General features: G+C 38.6%; 1 protein-coding gene across 6 annotated transcripts in view; it reads right to left on the bottom strand.

Annotated features, from left to right (window-relative positions):
* Nucleotides 1–842: 842 nt before the first annotated feature.
* The window catches only part of gria1a (glutamate receptor, ionotropic, AMPA 1a), a 93,225-nt gene continuing 68,901 nt past the window's right edge, over nt 843–25,166 (bottom strand). The window contains exons 12-16 of one of the 6 annotated variants that reach the window (XM_077577310.1): nt 17,927–18,125; nt 16,414–16,661; nt 10,787–10,901; nt 6,922–7,056; nt 843–4,492 (exon numbers count right to left, since the gene is read on the bottom strand). In XM_077577310.1, coding sequence (XP_077433436.1) covers nt 4,325–4,492; nt 6,922–7,056; nt 10,787–10,901; nt 16,414–16,661; nt 17,927–18,125 — 865 coding nt within the window. In that variant the 3' untranslated portion in view covers nt 843–4,324. Of the gene's footprint in view, nt 4,493–6,766; nt 7,057–10,786; nt 10,902–11,419; nt 11,535–16,413; nt 16,662–17,926; nt 18,126–25,166 lie in introns of those variants that run through there. The other 5 variants (XM_077577309.1, XM_077577312.1, XM_077577311.1 and 2 more) reach the window with 5 other exon arrangements.

Raw genomic sequence — 25,166 nt, 5'->3', positions numbered from 1 at the left:
GTGAGTGACATAAATATAATGTATTTTATGGAACGCAGTAAGTTGAAAGCAGAAATGACGTTATTTATGTAATTACGTTGTCCGCGCATCACGGTTCGATATTCCAATCAAACACAAATGACCGTGGCTGTGTCCGAATGCGCACCCGACTCCCTATATGGTGCCCCACCGATGCTCACGCCATTTTGTAAGGGGTGTCCGAATGTCCCGGGATCGAAAATGTATAGCTCTCAAAATTACCCACAATGCACTCTGAAAAGTAGTGAACATCGATGCTCACTCAACTGGGTTGATATAGACCACAATGCATTGCAATGCATGAAAAAACAACACAGCACCAGCGACAGTGCAAGCGTGACAATCAAAGCTATGCATTAAATATATACCACTGAAATAATTAATTAGTTTTAGTTGAAAATATGTACAGTAAAGGAAATGAAGTACAGTTTTATAACATTTTCGTTCACAATAAATAGTCAGAGATTTCTAAACTGTCGAAACAGGTACGGTGGTCATGGGTTATGCGACGAGGAGAAAGTAGTGAGTTGGCTGTCCAAATCGCCAAACAGAATGAGGGCACGACATATTAGGCCACTTTATAGTGCTGGGCTATGTAGTGAATGAGGGCTTAGGGGTCAAGAGTGGACATTCGGACACAGCCCATGTAAACCAGAGTAACTCTTTCTGCCACGCATGTAAATGTGTTACCTCGATTGTTTCACAAACCACAATTCTGACCTTAACCCGAATATTGACTGCATATTAACATAGTCACTTATTTGATGGAGTCATGTCATGTGTGAGGATCATTTAAATAACAAAAATGTCCATGAACAAATATACATAGTTTATTCTTTTATTCTGTTACAAAAGCACAATGACTTCCTTCCAGGACACTTTGGCTAGAAAAAAATATTTATCAAATTTCCCCCCTCCTTTAAACATGTTAATCTTTTTTTCTTTTTTTTTAAGATTCGTAGACATCCCTTCTGTAGTTAAATAAAACATAACAAAAAACATCTTTGTAACCCATAATCAGATTCTAAGAATAAAATACTGTGAAAAAGGAAAACAACATGGAAATATTCAAATTGTGTTAAATTACTCACACTTAAAAGTACAAACAGGAAATAATTTTTAAACCTCAGCAATAAAATGAAAAATAAGCCAATTTAACATTTCAATAGATTTTTCTACACTGGCTTTCTCTCTCTCTCGCTCTATTTTTGTATTCATTTTTTATTTTTACACTATTCAAAGTGTAAAACACTGGCAACCGAACTCTCCTCTATAATACAAATATCAAGTGTATTTTTTTTTATATATATTTTTTCTTATAAATCTGTTATGGCATATAAAACCTCTCTGAATGTGAAGCCTTGTTTGAGGAGTGCTGTGCTGTGCCCTAATCAATGCAACAGCACAAAAAGACGGAAGTAAAGTATGCACGCAGTTCAGGTACACAGAGGCGTCTCTGCAAAAACAAACATTTGAGAGAGGAAATTGTTTTTATATACATCATAGGTGCTGATATGTATGATTTTGGTAAACTCTGCCTATTTATCATTAACAGTAAGTAATTTAGGATGTGAAGTATTCAATTTGGTACCATAGTTTGTAAAGCAGAAAAGGAAGAACAAAACAATAGACATCTTAGACTAGAGGAAGAAGCAATAGTGTAATGTAGGCGGGACTGTAAATGATGGGACAGGAGACATCCAGTAAGACATAAGCCACAACCTTCGAATCACCTTCAGGTAAAATTACAGCTTTAGGTATGAACAATTTGCAAGTGGGGTGATAAATGACTGTAATTTCATGTTTTCATGTACCCGCCTTTACTTTCATCTACTTTGTCTGAAACCAAATTTCACTGCAAGATGACATGTGATAAGGGGAGTGGAAAATATTCAAATGTTCATTCTGCTCAAAAACAAAATAGCTTCTGGCTTAAATACATTACACCTGGCAGTGGCACATGGCAATTTCACAACAGCCAAACTGATAACAATACTGTTGGTTTGTATCATTGTGAACACATTTACAACACGTAAAAAATGATGATTCTAAAATATGGAACCGTTTTTTTATAAAAAAGCCTAACTTTTTTTTTTGCCACAAAATAAGACATTCTGTTGTTTTAAGGATCTTGAACTTGGTATAGTGCTGAAAGCTTCCATTATATGGCAAATTGCTAATCGCAGTGGATGAATCTGATAAATGGAAAAGTAGGCTATAGAAAAATAGAAGAATGTGATTGCAAAACTTAATTCTAAATTATTTTGTTTTTAAACTGTTTTAAAATAAACCTGAACAAGTTTGGAATATGTACAAAAAAAATCATGTAAGTCCTTCAAGGGGAAGTCAACCCAATTTTATTTATTTACAATAATAAGCTATATGTGCCCTCAATGTGCATTCTGATTAATATTGTGTTTGTGGAATATGGGTTAAGCAGCAAAATCCAACAGTTTTTATCCATGAATTGGGGCGGCCATTTTGCCACTTCGGGCGACTGAAAATGACATCACAGATGCAGGGTTCAGGAAACAGCCAATCACGGCTAAGCTTCAGAAAACAGGTGACCCACGATTGGTATGGCAATAATAATAGTATATATAATGGTATGGCTGAGGCCTGAGCAACTGTGATGTTATTTTCAGTTGAGAGCAAGTGGCAAAATGGCCGCCACCTGAGATGGATATGAATGGGTAGATTCTCATGATTTTGCTCATATTCCACAATCACAATATTAATCAGAATATCGTGTTTAGACTAGAAAATGTGTTTGTAAAGAAAGTGTTTAGGTTGACCTCCCCTTTCATGGCATTTTTGTACATTTTATTAAATTGTTTGAAAAGGGGTATTTGCTAGGGCGTCACTCAGGAAATGTATGTGTGAATATAGTGGCATAAAAAAGTATTCATACCCCTTGAATTTTTTCACGTTTTCACCTTGCAAACACAAACTTGATTTTTATTTTTTATTAATTGAGATTTTATATGACTGGCCAACACAAAGATACACATACTTGTGAATAGAACAGAAATTATATAAAGTTTACAAAATAAAACCAGAAAAATCTGATGTCACATATATAGAGCCACCTTTCTCTGCATTACAGCTGCATGTCTTTTGGGGTATTTCTTTATGAGCTTTTTTGCCCATTCTTCTTTAAAAAAACAAAAACAAACAAACAAACAAACCTGAAGCTCAGCCAGATGAGATGGAGACATGCTACTTTGTGTTGGTCTAAATACATTTAAGTTTGTGATTGTAGGCAAGTTCAAGGAGTCTGCATACTTTTTCAAGGCACTGTAGCATCACTGTCCAATTCCTTAAAACTGAACACATTGAAAACCACATCATATGCATCACAGACATGAATCCATCTTGTATTTCAGGAGCACTTTTGCCAGTATATTTCTTTACTCTTCAACATATGCTGCTAATAGATTTCTGAATATAGCAGTGACACACACTGGGAATCTCACAGCAGCAGAATACAGTGGAAGGTCACTCTTAGTCACAATATTGCGCCAGTGTGCCTTTTCTATCTCACGAGGTCAGTCTAAGAAAAGCACAGAAAAACTTTGTGCATACAAATAATGGTGCTATGGCACAAAGACAAGGCGTGATGTGTTACGTACATGAGGCGTAGCAGCAATGCATGTTTTTGTTGCCTGTCAGCTTTTAATCGTGATTGAATCAACTCAACCACACTCTACCGTACATCAGTGCAAACCATCTACTTAAAACTATGCTACACAGAGCATTTGGTCCTCCTAACAAATACATGGACATGTGAGAGAGTGCAAGCATGGCCCCAAGAACCAAATTGAAATTATTGTACCAGTCACAAGTGTTTGTCTTCATCAGTGCGAAGACACCCTCAGCCACCAGAAAGCATGTAGGTAGTACAGGGTCAGCAGTTGAGATGAAAATATTGCACGCAGACTTAAGTCAAAAACTCCATTGCAATGGCACATTTAAGTTTTTTTTTTTGCCGCACAGAAAAGAACACGGTAAAAAAAGAAGAAGTAAAAACACACCCAGATTCTTTATTGCAGCACACTTCCTGTCTTCTTTCTCTCTCTATGTCTTTTTTTATTTAGTTTTTTCCAAATATCCACATATTAAAAACGTCTTGAGTCCCTGTCGCTTGTAAGGAACGTTTGAAGAGTACATTTTGGCAGTAAGTTAAATCTTGTTCCAGTCGGGCAACGCCAGGAGAATTAATGGGTCAAACCACACAGCCACGATTTTTTTGGGGCGTCATCAGAGTCTTCTGCTCGTCCTATTCCACCCTGCCTAAGTCATGTGATCACATTCCTGAGGCACCCAGCCCCATGCTGGCAGTGTGGCTCATGCATGGCAGTGTTTGAATGGTCTTGGGGAAGTCGTGGCTGAGGAGTCGTCCATTCTCTCCTCCGCTCCCGTTACCGCTCATCCTGGTCAGGGTGGAGCAGCGCATGGCGTCGTTAATGGATTGCTATTGGAAAATAACACATTACAATCAGACCGCAAATTCAAATTATTGTAGACATTATTTGGCTATAAAATTGTGGGAGTATGTCTCTGTAGAGGAGCTAATACTCGTTGCGCACTCCCTGACAATGAGAGCCACTGCCACCTATGGGAGTGGATGTGCAATTACACTTAATTCTAGTACGGCCAGAAAAAAACATGTACCCTGAGGTCACAAGGGCCCGCCCCTCCCAGGATCACACCGCGCCCCTTATTTGAAAAGCTCTTCGCTAATGGGAACAGCAATTGTTGTTTTTCAAGCCAAACAGTAAAAAAGGCACTGTGGCTCCTCAGCAATTTCATCAGCATACTGATCGAATGCCCGTTTCTATTCTGATTAAAAATGAAGAAAAGACATCCTTGTTGGCCCTGTTGTGCCTTTTCTGTTTAAAAAAAAAAGCTCAAGGAGGTGACTGTTGTTGAATCGGGTTGTCGATTGATCACTGAATTAAATGACTAGTATTGTAAACTACATGAAGGGAAACTTTTTATTTGTATAGCAATAAATCCATATTTTGAAAATTCTGAAATGCAATAAGAAGGTTCTACGTTAAAGCAGTGATGGAACACAGGCCCGCCTTATGGTATACATATAAAGGATGCTCACCACAATGGGCCCTGCTTTGCAAGACAGTCAGCAAAAAGAGCAGAAGGAGCAGGGGACAGATTTATTCAGAGTAACAGAGGTAGATAGATGCATCACTGTAATTCAAATTGCCTTTATACTTGTCCTCCAACATGAGCTTCTGTCTACGGTATGTGTGTAGGAGTGTGTGCATACAGTATGTGTGTGTCAGTACTTTCACGTACATTATTGTGAATGACAACTAATATAAGAGATGTGTCAAAAACATCTGCTTCCAAAAAAAGAATCATGCTCAGTTTTGATGAACACAATAGAGAGGTTTCTATTCCACATGTATATTTTTATATTTTACTATGAAGTGCAGAAAAGCATATAAAGAAAGAGGCGAGAAAGATCTTTACAGGTTGGCCAACAAAGAGATAGCGATGGAAAGGATGTGCAGCATGTTAGGGTGATTAAGGAAAGAGATGGAAATGTGTTAACTGGTGGTTATAGTGTGATGAATAGATGGTTGAATGAGGGAAATGAGAGAGAAGGAATAGTATAAGAGGCAATTGTGGTGGACCAGGAAGTAACAATGATTGGTGAGGAGGAAGTTAGAAAGGCACTAAAAAGGGTGGAAAAATTGAAAGGCATCTGGTCCTGATGATATTCCTGTGGATTCATAGAAGCATCTAGAGAGGTGGCTGTGGAGTTTTTGACCAGGTTGGGTAATAGGATTCTAGAAGGTGAGAAAATGCCTAAGGAGTGGAGGACTAATGTGCTGGTGCCCAATTTCAAGAACAAGGGGCAATGTGTAGAGTTGTGGAAACTATTGAGGAATCAAGTTGGTGAACAACACAATGAAGATATGAATGAGATTAGTGGAAGATAGACTTCTGGACAGAAGTGAGTATTCGCGAGGAACAGTATAGTTTCATGCCGAAGAAGAGTACTAAAGATGCAATATTTGCCTTGAGGGTGATGATGAAGAAGTGCAGAGAAGGTCAGGAGCTGCATTGTGTCTTTGTCAGTTTAGAGAAAGCCTATGACAGGATATCTGATGAAGAACAGTGGTACTGCATGGGGAAGTCCGGAGTGGCAAAGAAGTATGTTAGAGTAGTACAGGACATGTATGAGGGTAGCAGAACAGTGGTGAGGTGTAACAGACGAGTTTATGATGGAGACAGACGAGGTTAGACTGGAATCCCCATGGACCATGATATTTGCAGATGACATTGTGATCTGCAGTGAAAGCAGGTGCGCTGGAAAGGAGAGGAATGAAGATTTGCAGAAGGCAGACTATACTGTATGTGCGTGAACGACAGCTGGAGGAGGAAGAGTGAGGCTACAGGGAGACGAGATCGTGAGGATGGAGGACTCAAACCATGTTGTATTTGTAAGTACTAAAAATGAAGCAGGCATAAGGGCAATTTTGAAATAAGTGATTGAGGACATCTGCAGGCCATCAGTAACACGAAAACTTAGCGAGGGAGCGACAGAAGGAAAGAGAGGTACAGGAGAGCGTTAGAGCTGCGGTGGAAGCCGTGAAAGGCCCTACTGTGGCCACGGTTAGATGGGCGAGGGATGAGGAGGCGGATGTCATCATCATCATCATCATCATCATCATCATCATCATCATCATCATCATGGCTTTATCACAGCATTTCCTACCCCGTGGCTGTGCTCTGCCCTTATATCTTAACAGTGTTGTTGGCGTACAGGCCGTAGCTCTGCAGCTCTGTGTAGGGGGCGCTAGCACCACTGTCTAAGGCTGAGCAGTGAAAGGCCTGAGCAGCTGAGGCAGCAGCGGCTCGTGCGGTTGACACCTTCATTCGGCGTGACTCGGTCCTAGATTTGTAGCAGAACTCCACCAGCGCCACAAGCATGGCCAGGCCCAGGCCGCCGATCAGGATGTAGAAAACTCCGGCCACGTTGCTGAGGCTCAGAGCGCTCGTCTTGTCCTGGGGGAAGCGACAGGATGGGGAGCCAATCGGTGAGCGGAGATTTTGGAGCGTAGCAACAGACAACATTCACATTTACGCACTCATGATTGACTGAGGATGTTTCCATTCACACATACTGTACACAGTAAAGTGCAAAAATGCCTTTACCACATGACACACAGTCCTATACATAATTGTACATTCTTATGTAATCACCGGCCACAACATTAGGGACACTTCATTCAGAAAACTTCATCAGGGGCACAATCAAAGTTGGGCAAAACCGTCGTTACATCGGCCCGCCATTGACGGATGTCCACCTTTCAGTGAAAGCTTTCGCATTTTCGGCGAGGTCTTTATAGTGCAAAGAAAACTGCATGGACTAAGACCGGATCAACGGATGTAAACCTGCTTTAGTCGGTGCTCAGTCCATGTATTTTTTTTAGGCTTTGCGTCATAAAGCACTTGCCAAAAATTCAATAGCATCTGTCAATGATGGGCCGATGTAACGACAGTTTTGCCCAGCTCTGAAGACAATACAGATCCAAGACAAAGCTATACAAAATTTCTGCATTTACTTAACTAGTTGATCACTGGAAAATAGTATATATATATATATATATATATATAGGAGGTGTCAAAAATTAAGTGCGTTCATTTTGTGTTAATTTATAGTTCCTTTAACCCCACAAATTTTTTTAACGAGTGACCTGGGGAATTCCAGTCCCAACGCAGCAGACATGTCCACGACAAAAATTTGCAGTAATAAAATTAATAATAATGCATATATTTGTGGAGAGTGGGGTCAAGTCGTATTTTACAACTTTAAAATTGTGTAGAATTTCACAAGTTACTTTATGATAAATATTAGATAGCTCTTAAAATGAGAATTAAAATGCACTGAGCTGTCACCACCATCTTACAAATGCAATTCTGCCATCTAGTGTCAGATAAATTACCTAAACAGAAATCAATATCAAACTCGTTTTTACAGTACAGTACATCTTTTTAATTGTAACTCAATTTTATGAATTATTATGAAATGACTATCAATGACTAAAAGATGCAGCCCCATTTCTATTAACTTAACATTTTTCCCGCTGCAATCTGATGAAAACTTAGAAAAAAGGTATTTATTGTATATTTTATTGTGCATTTACAACAGATATAAAATTTGTGATTACCGGTAATCATGTGTTAACTATTGAAGTCATGCGATTAATTACGATAAAAAAAATTAATAGGTTGACACGCTAATATAAAACATAGTACTAGCACTAGTACCTAATGTTTTGACCAGTTTTACAGTACATGTATACATACAGAAATACACACATAATGTAGATGAGGTTGTGAAATCAAAAGATGTAAATTGGGTTCTCTCAGACACACACACACACACGCTCACACACACACGCTCACACACACACACACACACACACACACACACACACACACACACACACACACACACACACACACACACACACACACACACACGCACACACACACACACACACACAAAAAACATAAACAAACAATATTACAAAACAGGAACATATTCCAGGCCTGTCTCACAAAGCACAGTTATACAATTCAACTGCATAAAATCAATAATTTATCTCACAGAGATCAGATAGCTTCAATTCTATTTATTTCATTATGAAACGCACAGATCTACTCAATGACAATATTTTCTCTCAGAACCACAGGGCCATCTGTACAAGATGCATGTAATAGTGCAACAAGTTGTAATTGTACTTAAGTATTACATAATACATCTACAGTACCCAGGGTATTGGCTGCTGATTTTGATTTCATAAAGACGTATCAGAGCCACATGAGCCATGTTTGTCACACATGCAGTCACTACACGGGTCAAATGTCAATTATCAGTTTTGTGAGATCAGTTATCCAGCGATATTAATGTAAATGGGGTATTGTTTCACTGGTTTCATGACACAGGCCACACATATTTAAATGACGCACACATCTTGCTAATATATTTTTCTAAATTACTATTTACTCTGCATTTCCAACTTATCTATATTGACATACTTTGTGAGGGAAATGACACATTTACAGGTTTGGTATTATTTGTATATTGGTAGTCTGCACTTTTAGTTAGTCTTAACAGTTTTGACGTCTCATCATAGTACCTGTATTTAATATAAATTCAAACAATGCAAAAACAGGATCTATAAAAGCTGTAGCGGGAATTGGTAATTAAATCTGAATCAAAAATAAATAAATACTAGTTTTAAGCGCCTAAATAGATTTGTCTTTATTACTATAAATGTTCATTTTTACGGCTGGGTAATGTTGAACTATATATGGAAACATTATACTGTACGGTATAATGCAGAAAAGATTAATATTGCAAGATTGGTGCCAAATAATGTGTTCTGAAAGCATGACCAGCTGCAGGTTATCAGTCTAAACTGTAGCAACATGACAATCTCAGAGTCAAATTCCTTCTGTCAGGAATAATTTACGCTCATCAAATCATCTTCATGGGCATTTACAACCCTCTCAAGGTCTGCCCCTGAGGCCGAATACTCTGAAGCATCTTAAAAATAAATGATCTGACTGTGTTTGAAGAATGATGTTTATTCCTCAAAACTATGCTGGCTGCCTGGTTGTATGCTTGGGATAAACACGACTGGTACATTTGTTTCCAAGCAACAAAAACAAGTGTGTATATAGAGGTAGTGTACTGAGATGCAAGCGAGTAGACAAGTCATGTCTGAGGCCTTTTCATTGGAAATGCTATGAAATTCTTGAGGGAACAGGTCTCTTATGGCGAATGAGACTCAAGCTCAAACACATGCAAGCATACTCGATATGACTCAGGTTTGAGTTTCCAGATGAAAGTCTATCCATGATTTAGTTCAAAAGTCAAGGACGTTAATCTGTTTGAGTGATTCTAGAAAGTTAAACTCAGGCATTTGTGTTAAAATGCTTGGAGAATAATAATCTCGACAAAAAGCTAAAACATTATTTCTTGAAAAAACTAAAAACAGACACCAGATTGCCCACAAAGTACATGTATATACAGTAAGTATATAAGGCAATAATTAAAAGATGTTGTTGTGAAAATTACACTTTAACGCAGGCGGATGAAAATGTATTTATTTATTTAAGAATCATAGTAAAATACTGATGAATCATGTGTAGCAAATACGTAAAGTAGTTAAGTAGTAACCAATTATTGATCAACTGTAAAATCCTGTGAATAACGTTCTTATTTTTTTAAATACACTTTTTTTTTTAAATCTCAATTCGAGGGGGGGTATTACACAGGAGGCTTAATAAAAAATGAAAAAATTCACATTGTTTAGACATTTACCAATATCTAGGCTATACCTAGGGGTTGTAAAGGAAAAAAAATGCTTACTAAAATTACAAAAGAGTGCACAGTGCAAAAACATGATTTTAAAAATACTTTGAAAGACCTTAATCAAAAATAGGGGAAAAGAACATAGTTTTTTAAACCAAAATTTTGATTTTTCATACATTTCACTTGAAATATTATCACATAAAGTTTAGTTACTTTTGCATTTTTTTTTTTAATGAATAACTGATGAATACTACTTTTGTCTTATATGCAGGCCTGTACTGTTTTTGCTACTGCAAGAGTACTCAAAGTATCAGAGGCCTCTCGGCCTGGATCTGGGGCTGGTCTAGGATCAGGGCAGGGTTGTGCTGAGAGATGCTGTGAGGAGACAGAATCAGGATGGGGACTAACCTTTCTTCCGGAGTCCTTGTTGCCACACTCCCCTTTATCGTACCACCATTTGTTTTTCAGTTTGTCTAAGACGGCTTGCTCATTGAGTTTCAACACCGCTAGGTTTACTGGGATTCTTCCAACCACAAAGAAATAACATAAATAACATATTATACCATGTTATTTTATGTTATTGATTCAAAAACATAGCAAAATACATTCACACATGAATATTTGAGCTGGTTAAATAAAGGAGAAAGCATCACATCACGCACATGCACACCCACACACGCACACCCACACGCAAATACAGGTTGCATAAACATCATTGGAATCATTTGGAATCAAAGTGATATGCATTAATACTCCATCTAGCTTGTTGTGCTGGCTCCCTAAGGCAGTAGATGTGTATTACTATATCACTTTGGGTAACCGGCACACTGCACACCCTCCTTTGCTGCATTAGAGCTTTTTGAACAAGAATTGAAAAAATACAAATGATGATATAGCACATTGTCATTTGCTGTTTTTTTTTTTTTTAAGCCGGGCTGGTATCGCAGTGAGGGTCTGCCGGTTACCCCCCTCCCCATACACCCACCACGCACCCAGCGGTGGTGGTAGGTTAACCGCAGGGTTTATCAAACTGGCTCTGACCTTGGAGTCCCCGCCCCCGCTGCCGCACTCTCCCTTGTCGTACCACCACTTGTTTTTCAATTTGTCCAAGAGGCCCTGCTCGTTCAGTTTTAACACTGCCAGGTTTACAGGGTTTCTTGAAAATAATATAAAATGATAGCCATTAGGAGACATTCTATGCCACAGATATAACGAGGTCAGAATCATGGTGGTGGTGATTATGACAACACTGACTAATGTGCTCATTGAAACTCCTGCATTTAGCTACTGATATGAAGCAGGAGCCCTGGTTTTACGATGCACGTGTTAGTTGTACATCCGCAGTGGGCTGAAATGCTGGATGCCCATAAAACAATCAAGTCAGGTTTTACCAAGCAGCGGCCTCAGAGGGAGACACAGCAGACACTATAAATGGAGATGTCTTGGATGCGGAAGTCTGTCTACAGATGGCAATTTCCTTTTGGTGACGACAGCATACAGATCGCTATGGTAACGGACATATCAATATGCAACTCAAAACGACCTCCTAGTGAATTAAAGCTCACAACGATTCATTTCTCAAGATTTGGGTTTTTACTTCTACAAACAAAAAAACACTGAAGATTATGACATTTCATCGTTATCCTCATTCAAATCATCTCCTTTGTGGCTGCAACCTCCCTCTGGTGAGTGAGTGTGTGTATTTCCTATAGCTGACAGCTGCGGACAAAGACATTCCCCATTCACAAATCCATGAAAAGAAGAATTTGCAATCAGAGTTTGAATGTGATGTGAAGATTAGCCTTATTTCCAAAGCAGCTAAATTTTTTGTATCATTCTTCTTTTCTAAGTGGATGCAGGAAAGTCTTTATTCGCAACCGTGAGTGTACAAAACAGCTGTAGGGAACACAAGTACAATAATATCCTCTCAGCTGGTAAAACCTTTGAATTCTTTCTCAGCCTTGCTCTCAGACAGAAAGAAAGAAGTCAAAGTGCATGGACATGGATGGTCAGGAAGTTAGTTAGTTTGGTCACTTGGTTCAAGACCAGCGGATGTCGATACAGGGAGGTGGGGTGGGATTAACAGGCTGGCAGGCATGTTGGTGGCAGGAGATCATACATGTTAAAAATGTATGACGGGACATCAAAAGACAAATAATAAAATATATATCGTCAGCAAAAGAAAAAAGCGCCTTTTGTGAAAACAAGATGTATGTCATCTGGCCAACAATATGAGCATATTTACATAGCTTTCCAACAGGGATGGGCATTATTTTTTTTTAATTTTTTTTTCACTATTACTTGAATGAGATGTGAAAATGTCTCTTTTAGTGTATGGAACTTGTTTTTGTGCCTCATGAAGTTGCCATAGGCAAAGCCTCTATGCACCAATCCGACGTCGGCCCATGTGACAGATCAACCATCAACACGCCGTGGTAGAAAAATGACAGAAATACATACCGCAACAAACTGAACACGACGCCGACTATTACATACCGTTTGTGCATGCGTGAGAAGTAATACCCCACCAAACCACTGGTAGCTGTAACAAGAAAGCTCTTTACGGGGGCGGGATATAAACTACTCACAAAAAGTTTGGGATATTTGGCTTTCAGGTGTGTCAAAAGTTCACACTACAGTGATATATCATGAAAGTAGGACTTTTAAGTAGATGGTTGCACTGGTGATTTCCTCATCTCAAACAATTGATTGAAACAAAGTCTAACAACAATGTTTGGTACACCACAACAAAAGTGAAGGGCAGGCCTCGGGTCATTGAGGTTCTTGGGTGCAGAGTTTTGAACCTCTACTCAGCTGATCCTACAGGTTTTCAGTGCAGGCCATTCCATTTGAGGTACACCAGTCTCCAACAGCCGTTCCTTGATGATACCACCTCCATGAGCTGGAGCATTGTCGTTTGTGAATTTTGCCGTTAAGTTCCTCGTTCGAGAACAGCAACTTGTGCAAAAAGTACTGAAACATTTAACAGTTGGACGTTGGAAGTTTCACCTGAAAGTCAAATATCCCTAAATTTTTGAGTAGTGTAACTCTATACAGTGAAATAAAATAATAAATAAATAATAAGAAAAAAACAAGTAAATAAAATCATTTTCAGTCATAATGCACATCCTCAGGCTCTTTGCAAGAGTATTGTGCAATGTCCAGACAGACATTGTACTGTATGTCCAAAAGCAAAGAGTGAATTTTCCAAAATGAGCGAACTGTTTGTCTGCATTTGTCACTTCGTGTTCTTGTCCCGTGCAAACAGCCACTAAGAGTGATCAAATGTCACGACTGCCTGACGCCGATTCAAATACACTCCAACATTATGACATTATGAGCGTTCTACACCGTTCAGATGGCGCATCATGACACCGGGCCACTTCAGACGTCAGATTGGTGTGTAAAAGCTTTTAGACAGCACACTAGTTGAGACAAGTTGAAGCGAAGTAGCACATTGCATTTTGATTCAAGGCTTGATAAATCAGCAATTATTATGCCCATCCCTACTTTGCAAAATATTCATGCAACTCATTCTTTCCTCTTTATCTGAAAAAAAAAAAGAGCTCAGTCGTGTTGTTTTTCAGACAAATAGAAAATAATACATGCATATCAAATGACAATACATTGACAACATTGACTTTTTTTTTTAAACACATTTGTTTTTCATTGTCAACTAAAAATCGTACATTCAAATAATGTATGTTGCATATGTGTGATATCAAAAGTCTGTTAGTGGCACCTTGAATGCAAAATGATTAAACACCACAAAGAGAGAGAGCTTCTGGAGGTCCTCAGCAGATTTTTACTCGTCTACAATGTACCTCCAGATCTAGATGACTTTATGACTTTGAAAAAGAATTCAACACTTGACTACACTACTGAATCTAATTTGAGTCTAATTTAAAAGATGCTGTGATTGAACCACTGGAAGCATTTCTTGTCAGTTATCTGACCTTTGGCTGCGAATCAAGGTGGAAGCCCAAATGAATGAACCCTCTGCAATTTTGAATGAAATCTCACCATATGGCTCCTTTCATTAAAATGAATGAGCCTTATTAGTTCTGGATTAAAGGCTTCAGATACCACCGGCTTCAGCTCTCCCACTCTGCTGCAGCAGAAGCATGAATGGTTGTTGATGTAATGCAAAATGGCAGCTGCTGCACTTGGACATCGATGGTAGAAGAGCGTTCAGTATACGTTATCATTAGTTACATCAATTATCACACTTAATAGGGCACATATTCAATTTGGTTGACTCAACACTCACTAGTGTGAGCCCTGACTTAAGTGGGCAGGTGGCTGTGTGGGATGCGCTCCTCTTCACTGTCCTCCCACTTAGAGGGCCTATTGCCTTGTGATGGACACATTGAGTTCGATTGCATGCCATAAGATGCAGTCCCGTACTAAACTATTGGAACGGCAAGTTCAATTCCTTTGTTTGTTGTATACTAAAGAAATTGGGGTTTCAGGTCAAAAGTTCAGAATCCCATCTTTTAATTCATGGAATTTACATGTATAGATTTGGTCAATAACTCAGGAGCATCTTTTGTTTAAAGCCTTTTCAAGTGAACAAAAGTATTGGGAACGGATAATATGTAGTGACATAACTCTGACTTGTATTAATTGCATCACACTTGCGACCCATTGACTTCAATTTGAAATTCATTTCCAGGCTTTTAACTGCAGCCTCTTTAAGCTCTTGGTGGGGGTCTCTCCCTTCAATATTCAGTAAAAGATCAAATGCATGCTCTTTTGGGTTAAGGTCTGGTGATTGACAGTATAAGACCTTCCACTTATTCCCTTATGAAGTCCTTTCCTGTGTTGGCAGTGTGTTTTGGGTCATTGTCCTGCTTCATGATGAAGCTTCTCCCGATTAGTTTGGAAGCATTTTTCTGTAAATTGTCAGAAAAAAAGTCATTTTATAGACTTCAGAATTACAGTTACATCATCAATAAAGGGTGTCATGGCTCAGTGGTGGAGAGGTCTTGTCCCAACGGGAAGGTTCTGGGTTCAATCCTCACCCCTGCTGACCATGTTGAAGTGTCCTTGAGAAAGTCACTGAACCCTAATTTGCTCCCAGTAGATCTGTAAAGCGCTTTGGGCATCATATAGTGTAGATAAAGTGCTATTTAAAAAAATAAAGCAGTCCATTTACCATTTAAAAGTCTAGTGAGTCAATTCCAGAAGCAGCCATGAAAGCACAAGCCGCGACGTTACCTGCACTATGCTTCACAGATGAGCTTGTATGTTTTGAATTATACGCAGATCTTTTCTTTATACTTTGGCATTTCAATCACTTTGGTAGAGACTAATCTTGGTCTTCCTATCAGTCCACCAAACTTTGTTTCAAAACTTTTGTGGCTCATCTCTGCACTTCTTTGCAAAATCCAGTCTGGTCTTCTGATTCTTTTTGTGGAACTAATTGGGAGAAGCTTCATCACGCACGCAAAGGTTTTCTGTCCCGAGTTTTTTAACACATCTAGATGTGCACCAAATGTCACGACATAAAAACCTGAATTCTCAAATGTTGCCTGATAGTTATCTTTTAGATCCGAAGCCCAAATGTCTTCAGTATACAACAAAAATAAAGGATTTTACAATTGGGGATTGTACATACAGTATGATGGTTTGAACTAAGAGGAAAATTCATTCTCAAAACCACCAGCCACCAGAACTACTCATAAGGAAAAGTTTCGTGTAGTTGGATGAATACGTTTGTTCAACTACACTTAAGCAGGCGCTCACAAGCTTGAGTGTATTACTTCATTAGGACACAACGCTGTGTTTAAAGAAATGACCGACTTGAACAAACTTTAACAATGAATGTGACTTCACTGCTATGCAAAACAGTTTCTATGAATTTTTAGATGCAAAACATGCATAAATAATCATGTTCTAATAATGCAATTTAAAAAACTTTAACAAAACACATTATGGAAAAATAAAAAATACATGATTCAGCTCATGCACAAACTTCCATAAAAGCTTCTTTGAACTTTTATGCGGTTTTGCAGACGTTTTGGGGGTTTTACCTGAGAGGGGATCCCTTGGGAGTAGCAATGCCATAACCTTTTGAGTCCAGATTTCCTCCTACTTTCATCGTGTCACAGGGTTTTCTCTGCTCTATGTACTCATTCATGGTGGATTCCAGCAAGTAGGCATACTTTCCCTTGGATTTGCGAACTCTTATGACGCCCTCGTCTGTAGTCTTGACGAACACAGATGGGTCGGCTGCTTTCATGTACGACCACATCTTCTCAAACACAGCAATTTTAGATCTCTGATTGGAGAGGATTAAACGAGTGTTAATCAGGGGAAAGATGCAAAGAAAGTGAGAAAAGTTCAAACCAGGCATATGGCATTCATCAATGAACACTCAAAATCTAAAGCACATTTGCATGCAACATAGTTGGAAAATACTATTTATTTTGTTTTCAGCATTTATATCTTAACCTAGACCAACAACCATTCACATTCACACCTACTATATGGGCAATTTACAGTCTTCAATTAATCTAACATGCATGTATTTGGAATGCAACTGTAGTACCCAGAGAAAATCTCATTCATCAATATTCAGTATTTGTAATTTAGCTCAATACTTAAGTATCGTTTTTCTTCTCAGACGTAAAGGGAGAAATAGTCTAAATCTGATTCACATTTTATGTTTTTTTTTCCAGAAATCAAGGCTTTCCAAAACACAGTGTGAACATGTAGAGAACCGATCAGCCACCCCATTTCATGTTGTGGCTTTCTTACATCTAACAAGATTGTTGTTAACAGTTGGCAGGTTCTTTCAACTTGAGTGAATGAATACAGCTGTTCTGCATCATTCACCCATATTTTTGTTAAAAATGGTTTGCTGTAATGCTTTGGTGCACTGAAGTGTCAGCCGCAAAGGTTAGTTGGTGCAGATTTAGTTCCTACTATTAAACTGCTTAGTCAGATCATCATTTTATTTATTGCATCACTCGTGGCCTCTAAGACCTAAAAAAGAGTTAAGCACAGTCAAAGTATTAAAGGCTTTTTGTATGGTCAGGAAAAAAAAAGCTTTTTTTTTGCATATTCAAGTAGAAATCAACCATGATTTTCAGGTGGTGGCGTTTTGATGTTGGTGCAATATAAATATCAACTTGAACGATTCGGTGTTAAAAATAAACAAAAATGGCAGCCCCCTTATGCGAGTACAGCACAATTTAAATGTATTTTTTAGAATAAATACGGTAAAGATTTAAGTAAACAGCAGCAAATAAAGATTTGCTCATTCAAAATAAAACTAAGTTTTGAAATCTTGGGGTGAGCTCCCTTTTATTGTAATATCCAAACATACAAAAAAACAAACTTTAAAAATAAAAGCTAAATAGTTAAAACAGCTCAAAACAGTGCCCTGTGGAAACAGAAGACAAAAATGTCAGGATCAAAAATTTGTGCCAGCTTGTGGCTTTTTGTGCATATTACAGCGACAAAGAAAAAAAAAACATTGTCATTTTTGTGCAAATGTACACTTTGTAGTGAATAAGATCTCTTCACTATTAAAGTTCTCACCCTGAAAAACTCTTTTGTTGAGCCAGCATCCAGTGTTCCATAGGCAATCTCTGTTTGCTTGGCCAAATCTTCAGCACTCTCTATCGGGGACACCATCCTCTCCACTGTCAGGAATGCAGCCAAGTTGGCAGTATAGGATGAGATAATGATGAGGGTGAAGAACCACCAGACACCTCCAACAATGCGGCCGGACAGAGAGCTAAAACCAGAGGGATGACATCATTGGGTGGTCAAAGGTCATCATTAAATGACGTACAAGTGTTAAGTATGAAGCATTTGTATTTTCTTCATGCAGATTTAGAGATTGTTTTATTTTTTTCTGTAGATTGAACACATTTGAGTTTTACGTGAATATGAGACAACAAAAGAGCAATAGTTCTTTTAATTCCATGTATTCACACCTGGATTGGAAATAAAGATAGAAAATAAAATTAGTAATAAATCACAGAATTTGTAGGCGACAAAATAGAATAAAGATTAAAATTTTAATATTTCATTGAAGATCTTTTGCATGCAAAAAACTGCATCAAGCCCGGGACCCATTTACATCACCAACTGTCTGCATGATATTTTTTTGATGATACATATAAAACAGACTTTAAAAAAAATACATGTTCTATAGGGCTTTAGTGTGGAGATTGACTTGGCCAGTGCAAACGCTTCCACTTCTTCCATTTGTTGTCCTAGCAGTATGTTTTGAATCAGTATCTTGGCTGGGTGATGACAAATCTCCCAATTAGTTTGGTTGCATTTTTCTTTATATTGCAAAGACAAACAATTTCTGTAGAAAATTGTGTTTATTTTGCTGCTGCCACCATTTTGTTCACCAATGAAGATTAATGAGCCTGCTTTAGAAAAAGCTATGCAAGTCCCAGCCATGACAAAACATCCCCTGTTTTTCGTCCTGTCATAAGTACCGTTGAGTTTTTGACAAATTTCAGCCTGGCCTTTCTATTGTTCTTGCTAATGCATGGTTTGCATCTTTGAGTGTCTGTGCTTTTGTTCGTGTTCGTGATCCTCACTCCTCCTGTCCTTTGGTGGTTGTTGCTGATGTCATTAACAGTTGTATTTTTCGCTTTGAAAATGCTTCTGCAAAATAATTTTATTTCATCTACCCATTTTGACATGTGTTAATTAGTACACCAGGCGTTATTACTTCTTCAGGGCATTCAAAATGGCTGCTCACTGGCCATAGCCAATGTTTGCTCAAAAGGTCCGATTAATTTTCCATCCTCTCTTAGCTTAACATTCGCTTGTTTTTAATTCATAAACAAGCTCTCTGTTTTTCATGTGCCTAATACAAATGTAAATCTAAAATATAAATGTAGTTTTCACAGGAAAACCCCCCCAACACAAATCTAAAACTGAGATTCCATGATCTGAAAAGAACCTCTTGAGTCAAATGCCTGCATTTCCATGCAGTACATCTTTCCATAAGCTGGCATCATCAACAACAACGCTTGAAATTCTGTTACGTTCCACTTTGGTCTCTGTCAGAGCAGCAGGACTGGTGCAATGAACATGACACAAATCTGAAACAAAAGGCCGCGTTCATGATTGCACCTTTGTCAGGCTAAACCTAGTATGAACATAAAGCAGAGATTAAGTAGGAAAAGAGTGAGAGGCTAAAATGTAATCATTTGAGATGTTTTTCAGATGACGACTACATGATGAAAGAGCAGCCAGTGGAGACATAAAGTGTATGGCAAGGCTTTGAAAATTGCAATGTGGAGAATGCACAGCCGTCTGCTGATTGCATGCGCGATGTCCATCTTAGCTTTTTTGACTTTGACAACGGGTGAAAAAAAAATGCACCCAATGCCACTTTATTTAAAGCCCTCTACACCTCTTTGCTTCCAATTTGCATGTGAATGTAAAACAAACTATTATAAAAATGAAGATGCAAAAAGAGAAAATAAAACATTATAATAACATTTAAATAAATGATTCATCAGGTGTGAATGATCCATTTTCACTTAAATGGTCCGCAAATTATTGCTTAAAATCTCTACAACTATCTCAGCTTTGTGTTCATCTAAACAAGCTTAAATTTCACGAGTAAGCAAATTTGTAAGTACATTGAGACAAAATCATCATTAATGAGGCATTTCCTGGTCATTGATTCTCCATGTTGTTGGTCTCTGCAAGTATTAAATACGACAGGAAGTGTGGAATTGCACTTCACATGCCAATAAGTCATAGCCCCTTATTCTACTCAATAGTTCCTCATCCTGTTTCTCCTCAGCTGCTCGATAGATCCTTACTCCATCACCTTTTTCAAATTTTGACATTCCTTCAATGGTTTTAGTTCCTAAATTCAACACCTTCTTCCATCCCACACGTTTGCAGAAAATGCAGTCATGTTTAAATATGATAAAGTGAATTTGATTGAGACAAATTCTGAGCTTCGTGGACATGTGTGGTGATTGTCATTGTATTTCATTCACAAGTATAACAATAGCCCTCTGAATCATTGCAGAAATAAATTCACTGAATGCATTATTAATATATTTTTAAATCATTCTCCTGGCCCACTTCAAAGATCTGTCATCTCCACGGCAAACTGTACATCAGTCACCCATGCAAGCCTGCTTGCAATTCCTTATTGAACGTACTTTGCACACTTCGACCTGCTGCATTAAACTGCCTCAATTGGCGTGCGTCTATGACAATACCAAATCAAAGTCCAACTTGCCCCTGTGCAGATTTAGACCGCACCTTGTGCCAGACTTGCTCTGGTGACGAAAATAGAGCCTTTAATGTTTAGTTTTTAACATAACATTTGTACAATTTTATGCACCAATGGGATGCTTCAAATATTATAAGACATAGCAGAAAGTGCAACTTTAATTAATATTGTTTAATTAAAACCTACACTGAGCATCAAAACGGAGAAATATGAAATATACTTTGGCAATGACATGCAAAATTATTTGATCCTAGAACAATAACCACATTAGATTGTGCAGTGTCGTTGCCAGTAAATATACGTCAAATAAACATCATATGATTTAAAAAGGGGAGCCAGGGGAGACTGAAGAACTGCTAAAATTCTTCTGATTAAGGCACAGAAAGTGATTAACATTTTTGGGGTATGCGAAAACAAGTTAGGGAAGAAAGACCTAACGAGAGGGTGTCTTGCTTGAGAGATAGACTGACAGTCTGAGGGAGAAATGACAGAGATTAAAAGTAAACTCCTGCTGCTGCTGGGCTCGGGAGATGCCACTAAACATCTGTATAATCCTTTCCTTCAATTGCCCTCGTTCTATCTTGTTCTTTCTTATGCTCTTCCCTCCATCCACCCACAATTTCCGCTGTGCCCGCCTCTCCCTGTCTGCTCATGTGTTGGGGGGGCTGACAGAGCTTTGTTGTGGTCTACACCTTGGCACAGACACGGAGGCATTCAAGTGTGCACACACTCTCTCCCAGTTGGAGTGTGCATGCAAGTAAGTCACTACAAAAGAACAACCAGGTCACCATTTCCATCATGTGTGTGTGTGTGTGACTGCAGTCCTCCACGCTCAAAGAAAAGAGCACCTGGCACACTCAGACCTGTTTGTTCCTTTTTGTTTCTTTCCCAAGCTCATCCGTAGAGCCTCTCTTGCACTCATCAAACATTAGTGCAGCAGCAGCAGCAGCCTACCTAAGAGCCTTGGTAAAACTAAGCTGTCTCATTACTGTAAGGGAACACCTCCAAGTAGGACTGTAATTTCTTAGCCTTGTAACAGCTATGATTAATCAATTATTCATTCCACCCACCCTCCTTTTTTTCATTTCATTTAATGACAAGAAGAAATGGTAATGAAAGAACAGCTCGTGTGCTGTTTACGCGAACGCGGTTGTGGATGATAAAGGCTGTAATGATTAATTGATAAGTCATTTGGAAGGTATTCCATATATTCAAGAGTAGTGATTTGGGAATGTTAACAGGGGAATAAAAAAAAACCTGCTTCTTGGTGTATGCAATTTATGATGGGAGCATTCTGGCCTCCAACTGCCAATAAGCCTTGTGTTGTAATAATGCTGTCGCTCTCAAGAGGGTCACTTTAAAGGACCAAAGGGCATCAATTATTATCACCTACGTATACAGTATGTTGCTTGATACTTTCCTTCTGAGTGGATACTACAAAGCCATGGTGCCTATATAATTATAGAACGTGATCATCAGCCATGCAGCCAAGTGAATTTGGTCATTCTTTCAATAACCCAAATTATCTGTAATTTAAATGTTTCAGGCTCATCACATTCCAATGAAATTCCTCTTATGCACAATATCCAGTAAAACATATACTAAGGTTATTTTGCACCCGAATCCTTGTGTGCACGCTGTTTATTTGTCATATTTATGAATGATAAATATAATACGTAAGACTTTTCTCATTTTTTAAGAGATGAACTCAAAGATCGAAAACTTCTCCCACATACACAATATCACCATTTCTCTCAAATATTGTTCACAAATCAGTGTAAATCTGTGATAGTGAGCACTTCTTCTTTGCCGAGAGAATCCATCCCACCTCACACGTGTGCCATATCAAGATGCTGATTAGACATCATGATTAGTGCACAGGTGTGCCTTAGACTGCCCACAATATGTGGCCACTCTGAAAAGTGCAGTTTTGTTTAATTTGATTCTATTTATTTATGTATTTGGGGGGTTCTGCAGTACTGAAAACCAGACTCATGCATTTTCTCAGCAAAGGAGAAGTGCTAACTATCACATATTTAGAATACAATATTTGAGAGAAATGTTGATATTCTGTATGTGGAAGAAGTTTTAGATTTTTGAGATTATCTCATAAAAAATGGGAGCAAAAACAAAAGTGTTGCGCTTATATTTTTGTGACTAATACAATGACGTCCACCACACATGTCAGCGGTGCGCCGATCTGTCTGCCTGTGCCTCCATCAAATGGACCAAAATCGTGTTACACCACATACTCTATCATTTAGACCTGCTTTTACCAAGTCTAAAATTCAGTGGAATTTTTGACACCAGATTACCAGATGTGTCTTGCGGCAGTTTGATGCGCCGGAAAGTCTACCAAATTCACAAACACGAAATTAGATTTACCCCATCACGAAAATTAAGATATGCCTGTTTTTAGGCCGAGCGCAGTCCACTTTCTGCTCCCAAATTGCCAGATGTGCCGCAGCTGTGTCCGTTGGGACGCCCAGAGAGGCGCAACACGGCCGACGACTAGACTTGCCCTGGCATGAAAATCGAGATATGCCCGTCTTAATGCCGAGCACATGTGCACCTGTCTACAAAAATAGAGCCCAAAGTGTTTGTTTTGTTTTTTTCTCATTCTGAAGGAACGTCATCAAGAGGGCCCATTTTGAAGAAGACATCAAGATGGCCAGGATGACGGCGTTACAGAAGATCCTAAAAAAAAATCATTTCATGAGTGTATGAAGGTATGGCAGAGAAGGCTGGGAAAGTATATTAAGCTCCAGGGGGATTACTTTGAAGAGAAAGTATTTTGATTAATTAGCAATTAATAAATTGTATTTTGGAATTGGATTTCTGACAGACCTCTTATGTGTGTGCTCGGCGTTTGTATTTAACTATAGCAGGAAGAGAATTAGCAATTGCCATGGCCAGTGTCTTCCATCAGATATGCTAATAAGCAGTGACTAATAACTTTGGGAAGTGTAGAGAAATCAGCCACTTTACAAACAGATTACGAAGCACAGAATTTTAAACGAGAATGAAACAGTATCTAATCATAGTGTGACTTAAAGGCAATTTTGTTCTTCTGCTGTGGTTTGAAAAATCATCCGACTCTGAAATTGTACGGCGTAGTGGTTTGTGCAACAAAATGCTTTTAGTGCTTAATGAAGTGAAACTGAAGTTGGAGTTAATGAACTTTTTCTCTTTTTGTTCCTCTTAGGTCATAAAACAAGTAGCAGAGGCAAACCACACAAATTTTTGGAGACACGGTGAAATAAGAAGTGCGTAATGGACAATGGTAGGATTTTTGCTCGACTATTCGCCTCTTTAGGATTATTATGATATCCTAGAGCTTTTATCTCCAACACCACACTAATCTGCAAACTTGAACTGGTAAGAGAAATAATGATTTCGTAAACATTCCCTCCTCTTGCCATCTAAAGGTCAATATTAGCATGCTGCTGCATGAAAAACAGAGTATGAAAATGTTGCTGCCAGCATGCCACAGCTGCACTGAAAGATGGCGTTCCATCATTCATCATTCATTTGTGTGCGTGGCTGACGACAGAGATAGGCTGATGCTGTTCAACTTTTCTATCATGGATGCCGTCTTTGCCACATGCACATATCTTTGTGCTGACAAACAGTGAGAGTGCCAACACTCATATGCAAAACATTACAGAACAGAAATTAAGTACTTTACTCATTTATGTACATCAAATAATCACAAAATTAAATATGTAGTTGTACCATTGTAATTGTATCCATTGGCACAAAAGCTTGCAGTGCTCTTCGAAGAACATCTCCTTACCGTTGTCATGGTAGCACACTCTGCACTCCAAACTGTAAAGCTGAGCTGAGAGAGTCTTTAGTGATCTAATTTCTGTGCCTGGCTCCCTGCAAGTCCAATAAGAGCAGCCATTCCCAATGTGCGACGGAATTACCAGTACGATGGGGAAATTCTCATTAGGTCTCCTCTTAAATCAGTGGCTAACAGATGCACGATTGACTGATAAGCCATTAACATGCCATCACAGTTGATTGCAGCAAACCCCACTGCTGCCTTAAACAAGTGTGTGACTGTCTTTTAAATGCAGATTAGACATAGTATACATCTCAAAGGGAACGCCATCTTGGTCTATGTAGAAAGTGTGAAAACCCCATTGAGCTCCCGTTGGGGTTTGTGCAACTCGTTTGTGTGCCGCACTGGTTTCGGGTTGTGAGCGTGCATGCATGTATGATCACAAGTTGCCTGCATGAGGTTTTTTTTCTTCAGATAAATAAAACACAAGTGATGCTGCGAACCAAAATGAACTCCCTGTATGAATAAATCATTCTTCCCCAATCACTGTGACAGCGGCTCGCAATTATGCAACTCAGTGAAATGTAACTCGAGCTAACATGTTCTTAATTATAATGATGCTAAAAAACAAAAACATTTGTGCATACTGAGACGAGCAATTCATTTGATTGAAAATACAATTTGTGTTTCTCCATTTACTGCCAGATAGTAAGCATAACTAATACTGCTTTCTGATGTAACTGTCGAAATTTGGTGGTTAATAT

This window comes from Vanacampus margaritifer, chromosome 10 (genome assembly GCF_051991255.1).
Source record: "Vanacampus margaritifer isolate UIUO_Vmar chromosome 10, RoL_Vmar_1.0, whole genome shotgun sequence".
NCBI lineage: Eukaryota > Metazoa > Chordata > Actinopteri > Syngnathiformes > Syngnathidae > Vanacampus > Vanacampus margaritifer.
Note: the sequence above shows the minus strand (reverse complement) of the source record. Positions and strands in the feature narration are given on the sequence as shown.